The sequence below is a fragment of the Solanum verrucosum genome, unplaced genomic scaffold (assembly GCF_900185275.1).
Source record: "Solanum verrucosum unplaced genomic scaffold, falcon-dt-bn FXZP01000238.1, whole genome shotgun sequence".
NCBI classification, from domain to species: Eukaryota; Viridiplantae; Streptophyta; class Magnoliopsida; order Solanales; family Solanaceae; genus Solanum; species Solanum verrucosum.
This window is the reverse complement of record NW_026020630.1, coordinates 2,794,158-2,813,997: the sequence shown is the minus strand read 5'-3', so window position 1 is coordinate 2,813,997 and position 19,840 is coordinate 2,794,158. Positions and strand designations below refer to the sequence as shown.

At 33.7% G+C, this 19,840-nt stretch overlaps 2 protein-coding genes across 2 annotated transcripts; one reads left to right on the top strand and one right to left on the bottom strand.

Annotated features, from left to right (window-relative positions):
* The first annotated feature begins 2,087 nt into the window (after window positions 1–2,087).
* LOC125811638 (CBL-interacting serine/threonine-protein kinase 24) lies at window positions 2,088–9,867 on the top strand. The gene is made up of 15 exons (XM_049491162.1): window positions 2,088–2,187; window positions 2,804–3,035; window positions 3,667–3,729; window positions 3,850–3,921; window positions 4,972–5,079; window positions 5,158–5,232; window positions 5,337–5,390; window positions 6,602–6,727; window positions 7,092–7,181; window positions 7,590–7,712; window positions 7,884–8,003; window positions 8,521–8,637; window positions 9,181–9,237; window positions 9,322–9,396; window positions 9,528–9,867. Exons 2-15 carry the CDS (start codon window positions 2,871–2,873, stop codon window positions 9,621–9,623), a joined length of 1,341 nt encoding a protein of 446 aa, XP_049347119.1. The 5' UTR covers window positions 2,088–2,187; window positions 2,804–2,870; the 3' UTR covers window positions 9,624–9,867.
* Window positions 9,868–14,762: 4,895 nt separating this feature from the next.
* Window positions 14,763–18,396, bottom strand: LOC125811414 (EIN3-binding F-box protein 1-like). Its single transcript, XM_049490891.1, has 2 exons — window positions 18,237–18,396; window positions 14,763–17,330 (listed from the first exon to the last, which is right to left on the bottom strand). The coding sequence occupies exons 1-2, from the start codon at window positions 18,259–18,261 to the stop codon at window positions 15,442–15,444; spliced, it is 1,914 nt and encodes a 637-aa protein (XP_049346848.1). The 5' UTR covers window positions 18,262–18,396; the 3' UTR covers window positions 14,763–15,441.
* Between the last annotated feature and the right edge of the window lie 1,444 nt (window positions 18,397–19,840).

Sequence of the window (19,840 nt, the reverse complement as noted above, 5' to 3'; positions counted from 1 at the left end):
GCTTTGACGTTCTTAAATTTGGATGTTAGACACATTTAGGCCCACTAAAAATAATATAATTGGCTAATAAGTCAAATATCAATTAACAAAGTTGTAAAATTGGTAAAATTTGCTAACAATAGTTGATTACTGTAATATAATGTTCAATAGATTTCTTTATGTAATTAAAATTGGTAAGATTTGCTAACAATAGTTGATGAAAATTGAGTTTTTAAATTTATTTCTTATTCGATGTTTGATATACGTATTGAGATTTAACTAAATTCGAATTCACATTAATAGTCAAATATTTTCTAATAAAAGTAACTTCATATTCAAAACTCAAATTCTAAGTTTATGAATATTAATATAGAAGCGGATCAAAGTATCTAGAAAGGTCCACAAGGAAAATATTTATTTAAAGTAAGATTAGTCCAAGATTATTATTTTAGTTGAATTTGTTTTTCTATCAATATATATTAGTACAATTTACACGTGATTTTATTGTAGGATTTGACTTGTACTCCATTATTGTAGGATTTGACATGTCCTCATTATTAGATGCATTTTTTTTCCATGTATCTAATTAATTTTTTTCATGTAAAACAATTTGATTTAAAATACTAAGAAATTGTTTTGATTGTTAATTATGGTGAGATGATTTGTAATCTCTTCACGTTTAATCAGAATTTTGTTCAAACTCTCTAAAATGTAAAAAAAAAAAGTCTTATTAAAAGTATTGTCCTCATAAGTAGACCGTGCAACACACAAATTCAGATTTGGTCATGGTCGATGTGGGTACATAACACTAATATTTTGTTTGGATCATTGTGTTATCAATTGTATTGTATTGTATCGTTATTATATACCTATAATGTTTGTTTTGATTGTTACTTAAAATGTATTGTATTGTATTGTTAAATTTCGTTGTTACGTAACAATAAAAATCCTCATTTTATGGAACAACCAATTTGGTGTGTTTCCATTGTTACTTAATTTCTTTTTCCAATTATATCTTTACATAATAATTCATAATATTACTTTACCCTTTACTTTATATTATTTAATTCTAGTCAAACCCCCTACCCTAGAATAATTGAGGATATTTTAGTAAATTTATAAATTACAATACAATACGATACAGTCAAACCAAATAATAAAAATGTTATTAAACAACAACAAACAATACAGTCTAGCCAAATATTGTATCCACCATACAATACAGTACAATAGAGTACAATACAATACATTATGAAACAATGAATAACAATGATCCAAACAGAGTAAAGAAAAAGTTTTATTGAGAAATCTCTAAAATTATTTTGATTGTCGGTTGTGGTGGGATGTTGATTAGGGTTGTTCAAAATCGAATCGAAACCAATAAATTCGAACCGAAAAAATATTATTGGTTTATCGATAATAGGTTATTGATTTAGCGGATTCGGTAATGATTTTTTATCGGGTCATCAATTTTTAACTGTTTGAGGTTTTTTCTTAACGAGTTAACTAATAACTCGATAATAAGTTAAATAATTATATTTATACCATTTTGATATATAAAGTCCTTAAGTTAGAGTTTAGTTTCGTTTATTTCTGGCTATCTCAAACTCTCAGTTATTCTACGATGTGATAGTGTTTGCTTTTGAGAAAGATACAATCTATCAACTTATGTGCATGGTTCATTTGGTTTGTCACCTTGTCTGTAAGTGATATTAAATAATTTTTTCGGTGTCAAATTTTAACTGTTAAACCAATAACTTAACCGATAACGATCAACAATCAATAAACCAATATCTTAATGGTTATGTAACACTTTAGCTCGTCTACAAATCGATAACTAATAAGCCGACCCGATAAATTTCAAAACTGAACAGATCGATGCACGACATTGACTCATAATCTCTTATCTCTTGATCATAGGTCTAATTCAAGCTTCCAAGAATGAAAAAGATATTCTAATAGGAGGTTTTTTCACGAAGGGGCGTGTAAATTGTAATGCATGAATTCAAATTTAATCGTAATCTAATATGGATGCCAACTCCGAATAAAAATATATTAAAAAAGAATCTGATAAATTGATTTGAGCAGTTAAAATTAGTCAATGCTTCTTTATTCTCCACAGTTCAATAAGTCTCAGCTCCAAATCGATCAGATTCCTCCGTTGCTCAATTTTCCGGCGACTTCTCCACCGGAATTTCTCCATTTCCGGTAATGATTCCGCCGGCAACTCGCCATTTTTTCTTTCTTATACAGAAATTTACTAAGTATTTATTCGAATTCAATTTCATAATTTTGTTTTTCTCTCGTCAATCGCGTTAAATTTAAGTTGAAGATGGAAACTTTTGCGGAAATCAGCTTTTATGCTTTTTCTAGTTCATGTAATTTTCCCTTTTAATTTCTGAATTTGGATATATACACAATTCAAATTTGCAAGTTTGTTTATGATGTCAGTAGTAAATTTCCAAGCTTGTGATCAGTTCTAATTTTATTTTTTTCAAGTTGTAATGGCAGATATTTTCTGTTCTAGGTCTATGTATTTAGTTTCTTCAATCATATGAGTATGTATGGGCGATAAGTTTTTTAACCTGTGAAAATTGCATATTCAATTTATTTGTCTGATTTTAACTTAACACAAATAAATTTAAAAAAAACAAAGAAAAAAAGGAAAGAGGCATTCTTTTCGAAATGGATTTAAAAGGAAGGTAAGACAAGCAAATTGAAATGGAGGAAGTATTTATTATATGTGTGCATTTTTATCTGTAATACATGATCAGCTTGAGTTGATCTAGATTACTGATTAGTTTTATTGTGATTCAATTGACAGGTTTTTGATGAGTTATAGTTGAAGGTTGCTTCACTTTTGGTAATCTGTGGGAAATGAGTGTTCAGTGATGAAGAAAGTGAAGAGAAAGCTTGGGAAGTATGAAGTTGGCAGAACTATTGGTGAAGGGACATTTGCCAAAGTTAAGTTTGCACGAAACACCGAGACTGGAGAGAATGTTGCCATTAAAGTCTTGGCCAAAAGTACCATTCTTAAACATAGAATGGTTGAACAGGTATTAAGATATACTTCCCTTCAAGCTCTCGAGTATATGCTTTACGTGTCCTGCATTTTTGTTATTTTGTTTTGATAACAGTGGTGTGCACATATCCCATATTTAAAGGTTGGAGTTGATAATTAGAAAAGTTATTCCAATCTGTGAAGTGATTATTATTGAAATTAGGTCAGAAATCTCTTCTGTCAAACTTCAGTAGGCTTTTCTGATCTGATGTGAATCAAGAGTAACCATGACAGTTTCCATGGTGGACTATTAAGCTCACATTGAACATTGTAGCCATAGCAATGACATCTGTTATCAAAATTGAACTATGTGAATGTGCTTGGTTTCTGAGCTGAATTCCATTAGTGAACATCAGCATGTTCATCCATTACTGTGTAACTATAGCCAAATTCAGTAGGTTGATGGGTTTTTAAGCCTTTTAACTGATGGCTGGCAACAGTTTAGCTGTGTAAAAGAATTAAGCTTTATTCATATTGAATTTTTATTATCTATTTGCACTTGAAATAGATTTCTGTGATAAGAGAGCACATTCTGGGGTCTGTGTGTGATAATTCTACTGTCCTTGTTCTTACCATCTCTGGCATTTTTGGCTGATCAATGTGCTGTTCTTTGAGATGGTTTCCAGATCAAAAGAGAAATATCTATAATGAAGATTGTCAGACATCCTTGCATAGTTCAGCTTCACGAGGTAAAAAGAAAAAAAGAATAAAAGTATGCATATTACAAATACTACTGTGAGTTTGGTTGTTCTATTATCTTTGCTCCTTGCTGTTGCTGATGTTTATTGATTTTGTGTATTTCCTTGTAGGTTTTAGCTAGCCAGACAAAAATATATATCATTCAGGAGTTTGTCACTGGAGGAGAGCTTTTTGATAAAATTGTAAGATTCCTTTAGAATTTTCAATAAGATTTTTCCTTCTTTATATCAATAACTCTTGCAAACTTTTTGATCCTTGTATGTGATGATAGATAGCTCTCTATCTGATAATGACTAGAAAGGTAATCTGTAAATGAAAATAGAGGTATGATTGAGACATTATTGCAACTAAGATGTGTGCCTATGACGAGTTTCTGTGAAGTGATAATCTTCATTAATTAGGATAAGTTGTAGTTTGGGTCAAGATACTTATGGAGAATGGGGAAGAAGATAATGGAGTGATCAGCTGATATCTTTGGTGTATCCTATACAATATTCACAAAGCAATAGTCCGATGGAGTAATCTGTATAATGAGAAATAGAGGCATGACTGAGATATCTCTTTTTTATATCTGAAAAATAGAGGCATGCTGAGATATCAGAAGAAAAAGAACTTCTGTATTTGGATGAAGTAGTTCCAGTCCACGCTTTTTATGTGGAGAGCTTGGAAATCCACTTCTTTACTCTGAAAGTAGTTTAAGAGTGTGTTGAATTGCCTTCTAGTAAGTCGAAAATTTCATCTGATCAAGAGGTTCCTCTAGGTAGGTGTTACCAGTCTTACTTAAGCACGAGATAGTGATCAGAAATACTTAATTTGGCAGTGACAATTTAGCTTTAAATCAGTTTTTCTCTGTCAGGGATGGACTCTATCGAGTAGGATTATTTTCACTTATGGAACTTTGTACATTTTTTTCAGTATTCCTGAATAGTTGGTATGAAATGCACGATCCAGCCTGGTTCTGATCTTTAGTCCACAATGATAGACAGGAGACCGACCGACCAACTAAATCTCATCTTCATCAAATATATAAATTGTTGGGTTACTTAGGTATAAACTGGTTCATTGATAGTAGTCCAGTTTCCAATTAGGCACTTGCATCTTTACTAATTTACTTTAGCTCATGGAGCTTTGACCCTTAATGGTTTACTTTGTCCTTCTCCCTATGAATTATGTGATTTTCAAGATTTAGTAATGCATATGTCTCTTCAATTATATATTCGTTCAATTTATAGGTTCATCTAGGTAGGCTTTCTGAGGATGAAGCAAGGAGATACTTCCAACAACTCATAGATGCAATTGCTCACTGTCACAGCAAGGGTGTTTACCACAGAGATCTGAAGGTTCGCAATTGCTGATTGGGAGATCTGTTGTGAAAATTATATATCTTAATATTTTAACTATTGTTCCTTGTTCCCCAGCCTGAAAATTTGCTTCTTGATTTCCAAGGGAACTTAAAAATTTCTGACTTTGGGCTTAGTGCATTGCCTCAACAAGTAAGCAGCATCTGATGTTAGTTGCATTAGATGGTATATCTATTTTTGTTTCTTTCCTTGTTAATTAGAGCTTCTAAATGGGCATTTACTCAAATCTCTAACAGGGAGTCGAGCTCCTCTATACCACTTGTGGGACTCCAAATTATGTTGCACCTGAGGTATGATGCATATATAGTTTGAATGTTCTTCTTGTTTTGTACATGCCACCCGTCATTCTCCATTTGACTGCCTGCTATCCCCAAAACCCTTTGTTGAGAATATAATTAAATAATAAAAAGTGTACTCTTTCTAACAGCTTAAGCTTTTATATGAGATGGTCACACACTTCAACATGGTATCAGAGCCAGACAGAGATCGAATCTCACCGCCGCCCAAAATTAAAAAGAATTTCCACATGCTTGGCTTGAATTCATTCATGACAGTTTCTTATCATTAATATATCACTTGTACCAGCTATACTTATTGTTTGGTTCTGCCTAGATTAAGTTATATGGGCGATGAGAGTGGTATTGCACCTAGCTCCAGATTTCCAGATTTTAGCTGCCAAAGCGAGGCTTTGACAACACTATGCTAAAGTTTACTAGTAGTGACTTCTCTAGTGTGAAAAAAATTTGAGTAGTTTGTTAGTTTTAGTACTTGTATGTTCAACATTCTCTTTGGTCTTTTGCTGAAGGGTTGTGAGTCTGTTACCACATAACAGTTACAACTCCTCCATGACATTAGTGCTTCCCTGCAATCCTTTTCACACTTTATTCCTCCTAAATGCTACAGTAGTGAGATATTTAAGGAATAAAAAAAGAAGGTTTATATGAGAATCGTCTCTGAGAAATTTCTGGACTTAGCAAGACTTGGTTCTTTGCAATGTGAGAAATTCCAAAACCAATGCCATGCTACAACTCAGCTCTGGAACCAGTTTTGCCTTGTTGAACTGTTTATATGATTTCCCAACTTCTTTTACGAAAATGAACTTCCTAAAGGTGCTATCTCTGACTTTCAGGTTGATTGATTAGAAACTTAGGCCCCCTTATCTATTTTCCCATTCCTCATACATCCTCAATGATGTCCACATTAATAAGCATCATTTGTATTTGTTTTATCTGCAAGGAGCTTGAATCAGAAAGAAGCTAAGCAGAGGGGTGGTTGTCTTTCATTTTAATTCATTGCTATCCCTTTTACCTAGCATGATCAATTGGCTTTTGATTAGTCATCAAATGAGAGAGAATCAGAATTTATTTCCCTTCCATGAGCTCTGTAGTAATATACCTTCAAATCATTAAACACATTCTAATATAAAAAATAAATAAAAATTTAGAATGTGTTTGGACTCTTTCTGTGGTAGCTGGCTTATTACTCTTAGTTACTTCTTCAGGTGTTAAGTAACCGAGGTTATGATGGTGCTGCTGCGGATGTGTGGTCATGTGGTATCATCCTTTATGTTCTGATGGCAGGATATCTTCCATTTGAGGAGACAGACCTTCCTACCTTGTATACGAAGGTTAGATGCAGTAATCATGCATTTGTAATGTGTTAACTGGAAGCATAGATAATTCTGTCAAATGATTCTCTTTTTCTTCTTATATAGTGACAAATGCTAAGGATCATGGGTCATATGATGGACAATTCCGTATTTCTAATTTCATCTTCATGCATGAGTTTCCTCGTGTTTTTTATTATTACCATTATTTGTTTTTTTGTGTGTTTTTATTAGATTAATTGGGGCTTTAAAAGTAACTTGACATTACTTGTACACGGCTTGCTATACGTTAAAGTTATTGTTTGTTCTATGTGCGGCTTACTATATGTTAAAATGTTATGGTTTGTTCTCCACAAATTTCTTATTGCTTTTAATAATGACACAGATCAAGGCTGCTGAATTTTCCTGTCCATTTTGGTTTTCTCCTGGTGCAACATCATTGATTCAAAAAATCATTGATCCAAATCCCCAAACTGTAAGTGCACTATATGTTTAACTCTGAAAACTATGGTGTCCCATTGCCTATTTGTCACATAATTATTCAATCTACTATTAGCTTATGACATTAAAGTTGCACTAGAAAAAAAATCCTTCATGAGGGAATATGAGAAGCTCTGTTTCATTGAACTGAAAACATGGATTTTTTGAGTTTGATTGCTGAACATGGATTAAAATCCTTCCAAATTTCCCGGATTGGTTATGGAGATCCTTTTTATGAGAAATGCCTTAAGCATGTCTTCTGCTCGTTCCTTGATTTTGTTCAGTACAAATGTTCCTTTTCTCATGTCCTTTTTCTTGGTTAATTTGTGAAACTTCAGCATAACTTGTACAGAAGTCCTTTTAGTGTTTTCATAGTGATTTACTCAGAACCATGTACATGCAGAGGATCAAGATTGATGGGATAAAACGAGACCCTTGGTTCCGGAAAAACTACAGAGCTGTTAGAGCTAAAGCAGATGAAGTAGTGAATCTTGATGATGTCCGTGCTGTGTTCGACGACATTGAGGTTGAATCCTTTCACATTCGTCTTCTAGTATTCTAACTAGTATATCTGCGTGAGGAAATGATCAAATTTAAGATAAATTGTACTCTGGATTTAGATTAACTAAAGTGATTGGCCTGATACTTCAATGTTCTCACCCATTATAGGTTTTATATGTTCTATTTTCATGTGCAGGATGCATTTGTCAGTGAAAAATCTGAAGATAGTGAGAGTGGCCCTTTGGTAATGAATGCATTTGAGATGATAACACTATCTCAGGGGTTGAATCTATCCGCTTTGTTTGACAGACGTCAGGTACAATGATTAATTTAGTTCATGGACCAAAAAATAAACCATACCGAAGTTTCCAGATTTTAATTCATATCAACTTCATCTGTTTTATCTCTTTCTCCCGATTCTTCCTGTAAGCTTTTCGTTTCTTGGATAAGGAAGGGAATCTGATGGGATATGTAAATTGATTCTTCCTTGAATTTTTTAGTTAGCATGCTCTTTAATAGAAGCAAGTTAGTTTCTCTCCCACTATTTTTGGTATCTTTTTTTCTCCTTTTCCTTGTAGTTAAGATGCTCAGAGCCAATGTTACATAATACCAACTTTTCTTAATCCAATTTTAGATCAAATATGTCCCCATTTTTTTGGTTTGGAAAAATGTGTCAGATCTGATCTGAATAGCTTATATTTTTAATGATCGAGTTATTTATGTTTCTACAAACTTAATAATGCTGACATGTCTAGTACGTCGTCTCTTTGCTATAAAAGTTTTCACAACTTCCTTATTATAACAAAGAGTAATTTCCTCTCTCATTCTTGCAGGATTATGTCAAGCGTCAAACTCGATTTGTTTCCCGCCAACCTGCTAAAGTCATCATTGAAACTATTGAAGCAGCCGCAGAGTCGTTGGGTCTTAAGGTCCACACACGTGATTACAAGGTATATTTCTAATTCTCCATATAATTCAGGGACAAATGATTCTCTTTAATTCAAATAACAATTGAATCAGTATGAAGCATTGTTGTAATTGAATAATCAGTTTCCCATCGGATCAACTGTAATTGTCAGCATTCTTTCACCCTTTTCCCACTATCTATCAAACAGTAGTTCCCTTTCAACATCAAAGAACATGGAATATACAGGAGGAATTCACCCTTTCATTTTTTCCTGCTCTTTATCAGGAGCAAAATCGTAACTGTGCCACATAAGATTTAGTCGCATTTTGCTTAACTTGAATGAACGATGGTTAAAAAATTATCTGCCTTAATGGTCACTGTTGCTTAAGATGCAAACAGCTTGGAACTAGGGGCTGATTTTCTTATCAGGAGCAAAATCGTAACACTCCTACTTTTTGTTACGAACTTTGGTAATTTTTTGTAGGCTTTTGTGGTTCTAAGATCATGTTGTTAAACCACAATACCCTGGGTAAGTTTCTCTTTATTGAGCGGGCATTGATTTGTTCAACCACTATTCTCATTGCAGACAAGAATTGAGGGGGTAACGGCAAATAGGGCTGGTCAATTTGCTGTTGTGCTGGAGGTAACTTCAAACTTAATAAACCGATTCATTATAAGATCGGTGTTTCATATTTTCATTTGACCACTCTTTCTATAATTTGTGAAGGTTTTCCAAGTAGCCCCCTCCCTTTTTATGGTTGATGTTAGAAAGGCTGCTGGGGACACTCTTGAATATCACAAGGTTGCTTCTACACTCAACTTTTACCGAGTTTTTTCACTATAGTTTGCATTACAATACTTATATTTAGGTTCTTTAAGGAATTACATGAAACTTGGAACTACTTAACAGGCCCTTGTTATGTGCATTTGCAGTTCTACAAAACCTTCTGCACGAAGATTGATGACGTCATTTGGAAACCAAAGGAGGGCATGTCAAATGCTGTTCTGCTTAGGACAATGACTCGCTGAACCAGATTTCTGGGAATGAGGTGAATCACTAAGCAGTTTGATGTGCTCAGAAGACATTCACATTTTGCTATCCCCGCCCTGTTTTGCACGCTACATCATCGTTGTGTTAGGTACAGTGTGTGTAATTGTATGTTTACTGTTAATCTTCGTCTTATTGTATAGAAAAAAATAAGTGGTAACTGCATATCTTATATGTTATCTGTAAATCATGGGCTCAAAAGCAATGGAATTGAGTGTTATTTTATCTCCATTGTACCAATATATAGTTCCCTTTTACTTCATGAGATTCGAACTATCTACCTTCCAGTCGGGGAGAATGAGGTAGGTTGTCTACTGAGTAGCCCTCATATTAATGGGCTAACATACACAGTGAAAATTACCTATTTTTTGTAAATTAGCCCCTAAATGCCAAAGATAGACTAAAAATAATGAGACTATATGTACTGCTTCCCCAACTCCCTACGGAGGGTTCCATAATGGTTTCGCAATAAATTCGTTTGGAAGCTATATCACAAATATATTCATGGGCTAACGCATATGAAAAAACTGAAAAAATCGCTTAGTTCCTATAAATTCGCCTCTAAATTCCCAAAATAAATTCTAAAAATGGTGAGGCTTTACGTACTACTCCTTCAACTCTCTACGAAGGGTTCCATAATGATTTCACAAAAAAAATCACCTAGAAGCAATATCACCAAAATATTTATAGGCTAACACACACAAAAAAACTTGGAAAATCACCTAATTCCGATAAATTGGCTTCTAAATGTGAAAAATAGACTCTAAAAATGGTGAGAATGTACGTACCGCTCCCCCAACTCACTACAGAGGGTTCCGTAAAGATTTTGCAAAACAAATCATCTAGAAGTCATATAACCAAAATATTCATGGGCCAACACATACGAAAAACTGAGAGAATTGCATAATTTATGTAAATTGGCCCCTAAATATCTAAAATAGACTCTAAAAATGATGAGAATGTACGTACTGCTCCCCAAGTCCCTACATACTACATAGGGTTACATAATGGTTTCACAAAGAAATTAACTGGAAGTCATATCACCAAAGAATTAATGGGCTAACACATACGAAAAAGTGAGAAAATCGCCTAATTCCCGTAAATTAGCTCCTAAATGTCTAATTTGGACTCTAAAAATTATGAGATTGTACATACTGCTCCCCCAACTTTTATACAAAGTGTTGTGTAATGGTTTCGCAAGAAAATAGTTTAAAAGTCATAACACCAAAATATTCATAGGCTAACACACATGAAAAGGAAGAAAATCACCTAATTTTCGTAAATTGGCCCCTAAATACCCAATTTGGACTCTAAAAATGGTGAGATTGTACGTATTGTTCCCCCAACTTCCTACAAAGTGTTGTGTAATGGTTTTTCAAGAAAAAGTTCAAAAGCCATATCATCAAAATATTCATGGGCTAACACACATGAAAAAATGTGAAAGTTGTCTAATTCTTGTAAATTGGCCCTTGAATGCCCAAAAAGGACTCTAAAAATGGTAAAACTGTACATATTGCTCCCCCAACTCCCTATGGAGGGTTCCATAATGGTTTCACAAAAAACTCATCTAGAAGCAATATCACCAAAATATTCATAGGCTAATACACACACACAAAAAAAACTAAGAAAATCGCATATTCTTGTAAATTGACCCCTAAATATCCAAGATGAATTTTTAAAATGGTGAGACAATACGTATTGCTCCCCCAACTTCCTACGGAGGGTTCCGTAATGGTTTTGCAAAATAAATCATGTGGAAGTCATATCACCAAAATATTCATAGGCTAACACACAAAAAAACTAAGAGAATTGCATAATTTCTATAAATTTGCCCCTAAATACCTAAAATGGACTCTAAAAATGATGAGATTGTACATACCGCTCCCCAAAGTCCCTACATAGGGTTACGCAATGGTTTCACAAAGAAATTATCTGAAAGTCATATCACCAAAAAATTTAAGGGCTAACACACATGAAAAATTAGAAAATTGTCTTATTATGATAAAATGGTCCATAAATGTCCAAAATGGACTCCAAAAATAATAAGATTGTTCGTACTGTTCCCCCAACTCCCTATTGAGGGTTCCATAATGGTTTCACAAAAAAATCATCTAGAAGCAATATCACAAAAATATTCATGGCTAACACATACGAAAAAGTGAGAAAATTGCCTAATTCTCATAAATTGGCCCCTAAATGTCCAAAATGGACTCTAGAAATGGTGAAATTGTACGTACTGCTTCCCCAACTTCCAACAAAGTGTTGTGTAATGGTTTCGCAAGAAAATAATTTGAAAGTCATATCACCAAAATATTCATGGAATAACACACAAAAAAATGTGGAAATCGTCTAATTCTTGTAGATTGGCCCTTAAATGCCCAAAAAAGACTCTAAAATGGTAAGACTGTACATACTTCTCCCCCAACTCCATATGGAGGGTTCCGTAATGTTTTTTTTAAAAATCATCTAGAAGCGATATCACGAAAATATACATAGGCTAACACACACACAAAATATAGAAAATCACCTAATTCCAGTAAATTTGCCTCTAAATGTGAAAAATAGACTCTATAAATGGTGAGAATGTACGTACTTCTCCCCCAACTCCCAATGGAGGGTTCCGTAATGTTTTTTAAAAAAAATCATAAAGAAGCGATATCACAAAATATACATAGGCTAACACACACACACAAAACAAAGAAAATCACCTAATTTCGGTAAATTTGCCTCTAAATGTGAAAAAATAGACTCTATAAATGGTAAGAATGTATGTATTGCTCCCCCAACTCACTACAGAAGGTTCCGTAAAGATTTTGCAAAACAAATCATCTAGAAGTCATATCACCAAAATATTCATGGGCTAACGCACACGAAAAATTGAGAAAATTGCATAATTTCTATAGATTGGCCCCTAAATACCTAAAATGGACTCTAAAAATAATGAGATTGTACGTACTGCTCTCCCAAGTCCCTACATAGGGTTACATAATGGTTTCACAAAGAAATTATCTGAAAGCTATATCACCAAAAGATTTATGAGCTAACACACATGAAAAATTAAGAAAATTGTCTTATTCTTGTAACTTGGCCCATAAATATCTAAAATGGACTCCAAAAATAATAAGATTGTATGTACTGCTCCCTTTACTCCCTATAGAGAGTTCCATAATGGTTTCGCAAAAAATTATCTAAAAGCAATATCACCAAAATATTCATGGGCTAACACATATGAAAAAGTGAGAAAATTATTTAATCCCGTAAATTGGTCCCTAAATGTCCAAAATGGACTCTAGAAATGATGAGAGTGTACGTACTGCTCCCCCACTTCCTACAAGGTTTATGTAATGGTTTCACAAGAAAATAGTTCGAAAGTCATCATGGGCTAACACACAGGTAAAAATGTGAAAATTGTTTAATTCTTGTAAATTGGCCCTTTAATGTCGAAAAAGGACTCTAAAAATGGTAAGATTGTACATATTGCTCCCCCAACTCCCCTATGGAGGGTTTCGTAATGGTTTCATAAAAAAAATCATCTATAAATAATATCACCAAAATATTCATAGGTGAAAACACGCACAAAAAACTTAGAGAATCACCCAATTTCAGTAAATTTGCCTATAAATGTGAAAAATGGACTTTAAAAATGGTAAGAATGTACGTACTGTTCCTCCAACTCACTACAGAGGGTTCCACAGAGATTTTCCAAAAAAATCATCTCGAAGTCATATCACCAAAATATTCATGGGCTAACACACACGTAAAATGAAAAAATTTGAATAATTTCTGTTAATTAGCCCCTAAATATCTAAAATGGACTCTAAAAATGATGAGACTGTTAATTGAATAGTTTGTGTGTTATGAAATAGGAATTCAAGATTATCCAATTTTTCATGTGTAATTTATCCATAACTATGTGAACGATTCTATTTGAGCTCAAATTCTATGGGTCCATTAGTATCGACCTATTAAATGATACTAATTATTTTTCGAAAGACGAATGTCGTTTGTTTGAAGTTTACTTTTTCGTCATGAGTTTTATACCTCTATCTATCAAATATTTTCTTTTTATACACGAACTATCATCATCTATTCAATTAAACCTATTTTTTAGTATATAGATGATGAACATTTTGTGTTAAAAAGGAAATTGATAGTTAATGCGTGAAACTCGCAGAAAAAGTTTCAAATTTTCTGTTGACTATTCAGTCCATAGTATAACATAACATAAGAGATGAATTTCACAAGAAACATGATAATTAAATAAAATACTTTTATAGAAATGATTGTTACTATTTCTTTTTTTATTAGGCCAGAAAAGCTTTCCGCAAATTATTAGAAAAAGACTGATATAATAAAGTACCCCTGTAATACTTTTTTACTTTAAAAAAAGGTGAAGAAAGAGACAAAATTCACCAAAAATATAATTTAAAAACATGTCACTAAAATATTTGGTCAGTAGTGGACCTACATGTTAAGTCCATTGAATCTGCATTTAACATATCTAACTCCAATTCATTGAATCTGCATTATACACGGATTAGTGGTCAAATTATGTGAATTAAATTATTTGAATTATAACTTTTGGAATAATTTTATCCTATTTAGGAGGTGGAATAAAATATTTTCAGATCTAATGAAATAAAGTGAAAAATTCAGAATTAAACTTGGAATAAAATTTATACTAGAACCTAATCGTTCTAAACTTAATCATGAGATATCTAAGAGGAAAGGACTCAAAGTCAATAAGAGAGAGTCCTGAAACATCTTTAAATTTGAATAAATTATTAATTTCACTCTCAAACTGTTAACTATCTCAAAAATACTCCTTTATTTGACAAACTGAACTCAAGTACAACTTCAATCTTGCAACAGTAGTGACTCTCATCAAATTTAAATTTTTTCAACACTTCTCTCAATTTTTTATTAAAAACCTCCATACTCAAGATCCATACTCCTACAAGAACTTAAAATCACTCGCTACGTCATATGACACACTAAGAGTACATCTAAATTTAATTAGTCAAGTAAAAGAAACTTTTTTCAAGACCGTCAATAATTCAGATATGAAACTCATACATTACATGAACACAATTCAAAACAAACTAGTACTTCATCATCATTATATATAAAACATAGTTGCAAGAGTACAAATCTGAATATGTGGAACCTGGTAATAAATAGGACATTGATAATCCTATCAAAAAACAAGGGACTGGTTAAAAAAAACAACCTAGGTAAGGTTGTAATGGCCAAGCCCCTGGAATAACAGGCACCACAACAACAGAAATTTGCTCAAAGCAGCTAAAGTCTAAAAGACACAATAGAATACTTACAATGAAACACTAAAGACTCTTGAACATGAAAAACTACAGAACTACTGTCTGATTTCTGCAATGTAGCTAAGCACCAAGGAGGCAAATGCGCAATAGATATTGTCTGTCGATGTTGTAGCTGAATGATTCAAACGGCCTGATTCTTTCGAGGAGCAACATGAGTGAAAATTTTAATCTCAGAACTAGGTGACTGTATTCTCAGGAAACCATGGCATGATGGAGTTGTCTCCAAAAATGGATGAAACAGGCTTCGATTTGACGAAGCCTGCAAAAAATGGAGGAAAAAAGTGATGCCATAGCCTCCTGGAAAACAACCGAGACACTGAAGTATTAGATAGCCACGAATATACGGGCTAAAAAAAGAACACTCATGTTTGCTTCTGTAATTGCCAGGCTGAATGAACCATTATAGCTTTCTGCTTATTCTTTTTGACCATTTTGATGCATTTCCTTGTGCCCTTTTGGTTTAGGAGAGGATGTCACACCTCCACAAATCCTCCACAAGAAGCTCGACTGAGCTGCAACTAACGGAGCAATGTTGGAGATTCAAGCCCAGTAGATTCTCTCCCAACTTTTTAAGAGAAGGGACACTCTTGTTTGATACCATGGAGCAACCTGATAAAGAAAGGACCTGCAAATTCACTTGCACTCCACCGGATAAAGCAGCTACACCAGAATCAGTTATTGCACACTTAGAAACATCAAGATCAATAAGTAATGGGCAATAATCTGCAATTGCCACTAAACTTGCGTCGGTAACCTTCCTGCATCCATCGAGATTCAACAATTCAAGGGTCTCGCCATGTCGTGTAGCCAATGAAAGCACCACTTGGTCTGTCAAGTTCAGGCAGTCGCTAAGATTCACCTTAACAAGTCCTTCACAGTTCTCCAAGAGTGGGAGAAGACCAGCATCGGTTATTCCACAAAGCCCACTGAGATCTAATTGATGCAGCTTGGGGCAGAGCTTACCGACCATAGCTAAGCTAGTGCTCCCGAATCCTGGACAGCTTCGGATAGACAAGGACCGAAGAGATTCACATGGAGACAGCATGGAAGTTTGTAGAGCTAGATCCTTGATTCCCATGCACTTCACTAGGGAAAGAGACTTTAACTTCCTGCAGTTTGAAACTGCATTAAGGATACCTACTTGGGTAATTCTGTTGCACTCCTCCAAGATTAAACTCTCGAGAGATCCAGCCTCTTTAGCGAAAGCAACAAGTCCACCGTCAGAAACAAAGCAACACTTGCGAATGCACATATGTTTGAGATTTGGGCATCCCTTTCCCACTGCTTCAAGACCGACATCTGTGGCTCCCTGGCATAAGGTGATTGTCAAAGAAACCAGAGACTGGAGGCCTTGAGCATTACCCATGACCCAAAACCCCTTCTGACTCACGTTACGAAGTGAACAAAGATTAAGACTGGTAATCAGCTTGCCATAGTGACCAATGACAGCAAGCGAGAAATCTGTGATGTTTAGACCATGTAGTTTCACTTTCGATAACATTGAAGCACCTGATGACAGAAGACTAGCAACTCCCTGATCTCCGACAAGTGGGCAGTCCTTAATCGTAAGGGACTGTAGTTTGGTGCAGCATCTTCCAATAGCTTGCAAGCCTTCGTTTCCAATCTTTGGACAGGATTCAATGGTCAATGAAGTCAAGCTCGGGCAATTCTCTGCTATTGCAACAAGACCCTTGTTGGAGATTGAGCGACAGTGGCTCAGATCTAGCTTTTCTAAGGAACGGCATTCCCTTGCAACCTCCAAGAGACCTTCATCCCCAATAGAAGGAACATTCCACAATGATAGGACCCTAAGAGAAGGGCACCCATGTGCAATAGCAGATAGACCAACATTAGTAATACCACGAACTGAGTTACTCCCTCGGATAGAAAGCTTTCCTAGTCCACCACGGGTAGACGTCCCAACTGCAATTGCAGCAAGTCTAACATCAGTAGCTTTCTTCCCTTCCACACACCTAGTAAGGTATCCATCACATTCAACTTCAAGATCTTCATCTTTAGAGATCATTATTGCGTCATTTAGATTGTTATAGCTCTTGCTCCTGCAGATTTCAGAGTTCCTCACGCTACTCAACACTGTAAGCCAGCGCTTAGAAACACAAGCTGCTGCACCCCTTTCTCGGCCACCGGGCAATCGTCTGAGGATCTCAAATAGGCATTCATCAGGAAGAATTTCAAGAGATGGATCCTTTGACCGGTCTTTGACAACAAACGGGCCACTAATGCGTGCCCTCTTCCTAGGAGGACAGTAAACATCAGCATGACCCAACGACAACATGAGACCCAAATCTGCAGAACAAAACGATCCGCCAGAATAGAACTCATCATCACCTGAAATCCAAGGAACAAATACATTGTCAGCTATATTTTCCCTTAAATCAACAAGCAAGCATACTAAATTTTGTCTAATGAAAAATTTTTACAAGTATTCATCCATATGCCCATTTCTTATGAATTTTCACTTCAACTTCAAGTATAACAGATAAACAACTATCACATGTGAATTGAAGCTTTAGATCTACCTGTTATGTACATACATCTTCAGATCAGATCAGATAGATACACGATTCTAGATACAGGACCCAAAAGAGTAATCCACAGTTTCTTCAATATATTACCAATCTCTAATATAGATTCAGAACATAAGACAAAAAAAGATCTATCAAACACAGAAATTAATCTTCAAAGCCAAAGGATCTAGTCTTATCTCATAACTTTTTTCCCTTTTTATTCATTTCAGTAAATTAACGCTCATATTCACCTCAACAATCATGCACCTATACAAAGTTATATGAGTTAATTTCTTAGATAGTCACTCAACTTTTAGCTATTATCTCATAACCAACTTCCTTGTAAAAAAAAAAAAACATGATTGGATCTAAACCTAAAAGATCATCTTCATTTCAGTAAATTAATAAACCATATTTATCTCAAGTTATCAACAATCATGCACCTATACATAGTTATAGACTATATTCATGGATCTAAACCTTAAAAAAATTCATCTTCATCTCAATAAATTATTGCTCATATTCATCTCAACAATCATGTAACTACACAAAGTTATAAACTTTATTTATGATAAACAACTTATATGAATCTAAACATAACAAATCCATCTCCATCTCAGCAATTCATGATGAAAAATCAAAAAATTGTAACTAAACTTCAAAATTCATTGAAATATGAACAACCCCATAACTTAAAATAACAAGAAATGAAGTTTTTGAAACTCACCACTGTAATTAACAAGAGTAGGCATGGCTGTTCTTCAGAAGAAATCCCAAACTGTGAAGCAAAAAAGATCAGATTTTGAACCAAGAAAAACACAACCCAGATTATGTCTTTAACCAAGATTTGCATTCCAGATGAAAAATCCAATTTTTTTCAAGAACCCTCAAAAATCAAGTTTTTTTCAAGAACCCCAACAAAGTAGGGCAAAAATAGAGAGAGAGAGAGATTTGAGGTTAGAGAGAGAAGAAACAAAGAATGGTTCTTTTTTGGTTTTGAAAAGTTATGTGTATATTGTATATATATATATAAATATAATTTTTTATAAAGATTTTTTTACAAATTAAATGTATTTGGTTAGTTCAATGAATCATTCCCTAAAACCGGTATTTCCGGTTATTCTTCGAAGCTAAGCCACTTGTGATCGTACTCAGTACCTCGAACCAGCAAAACACCGTCCTGTTACTGGCTACTTGTTCCACCTGTCTTTGTTTTTTATATAGTTCGAAAAATCTTAATAACTCAATCGATTGATTATCTGAATTTTTATTTTATTTGTAAAGGTTTGATTTTCTATTTTTCCTAAAAAAAAGAGTCGATTTCATCTTGTTGTTGTCATTATTTTTTGTTTAGTTAGGATTGCGTAGCGATTGATTCGATTTGATTTTAAAGTTTAGCGATTTGACTTAGTAATTATCAATTGGTAGATATGTTAGTATACTGTTATCAGTCATTAATCATTATCAACTTAACTGTAATTCTGTAAAGATTCACACACAAAAAAATTAATGAAAAATATAGACATATTGTAGAATAGTCGAGAGTTCGAAGTAATCAGAAATAAAAACATGTAACTAAGCCTTGACTTTATATATGGAATGATATGCATATAATTTAGTAATTTATTATCGAGTTATTGATTAACCCATTAAGAAAAAAATTCAAATCGTTAAGAACCGAAAACCCAATATAAAAGAATTAAAATCGTATCCGAAACCACTAAATCAATAACTCATTACCAATAAATCAATAAAAAAAAATCAGTTTGAGTTATTGATTTCGGTTTGATTTTGAACAACCCTACATTACATTCTATCTTGATTACACTCTTTTTTTAATCAATCGAAGTTTTTATCTCTTAAAAGAGGGATGCTTCCTCAGATTCCACCGATAAAAATTATATTAAATATGATATTATTATTATTGTATTGATTTAATTTAACTTTAAAAATTAATTTAACTATCTCTCAAAAAGGAAGAATGACATTTATTTTGGGACAAAGTGAGTTATAATGTAAATATTCTTTAAAAGTTAAAATTTGCATTTATTATTTTCTCAACAAAAATTTGGCATAAAACTTCATTTTTATTTTAGCAAAAATTGCACATGAACAAGAATAATTGGAAGTACAGCTCATTAAAAAGGAATTACCACGTGGATTGACTCATGATGAAGTGTTACATTTTTTTAATATTTTATAAAAAAAATTGAAATGTGGCATGTTTTTTTTTTATTATTATTATTATTCAGTTTTCTACATAGTCTGAAAAGAACAGCTTGCATTTTTTGCAGTACAATGAACTTGTCCTTCCAATTTTAAAATAAAAAG

Bases quoted from the DNA above. Each gene is read 5' to 3' on its own strand.
- LOC125811638 (XM_049491162.1), top strand. From the start codon at position 2,871: ATGAAGAAAGTGAAGAGAAAGCTTGGGAAGTATGAAGTTGGCAGAACT. The intron at 3,730-3,849 runs GTAAAAAGAAAA...ATTTCCTTGTAG, and splicing joins GCATAGTTCAGCTTCACGAG to GTTTTAGCTAGCCAGACAAA. The intron at 5,233-5,336 runs GTAAGCAGCATC...AATCTCTAACAG, and splicing joins TTAGTGCATTGCCTCAACAA to GGAGTCGAGCTCCTCTATAC.
- LOC125811414 (XM_049490891.1), bottom strand. From the start codon at position 18,261: ATGCCTACTCTTGTTAATTACAGTG. The intron at 17,331-18,236 runs GTGAGTTTCAAA...CTTGGATTTCAG, and splicing joins TACTCTTGTTAATTACAGTG to GTGATGATGAGTTCTATTCT.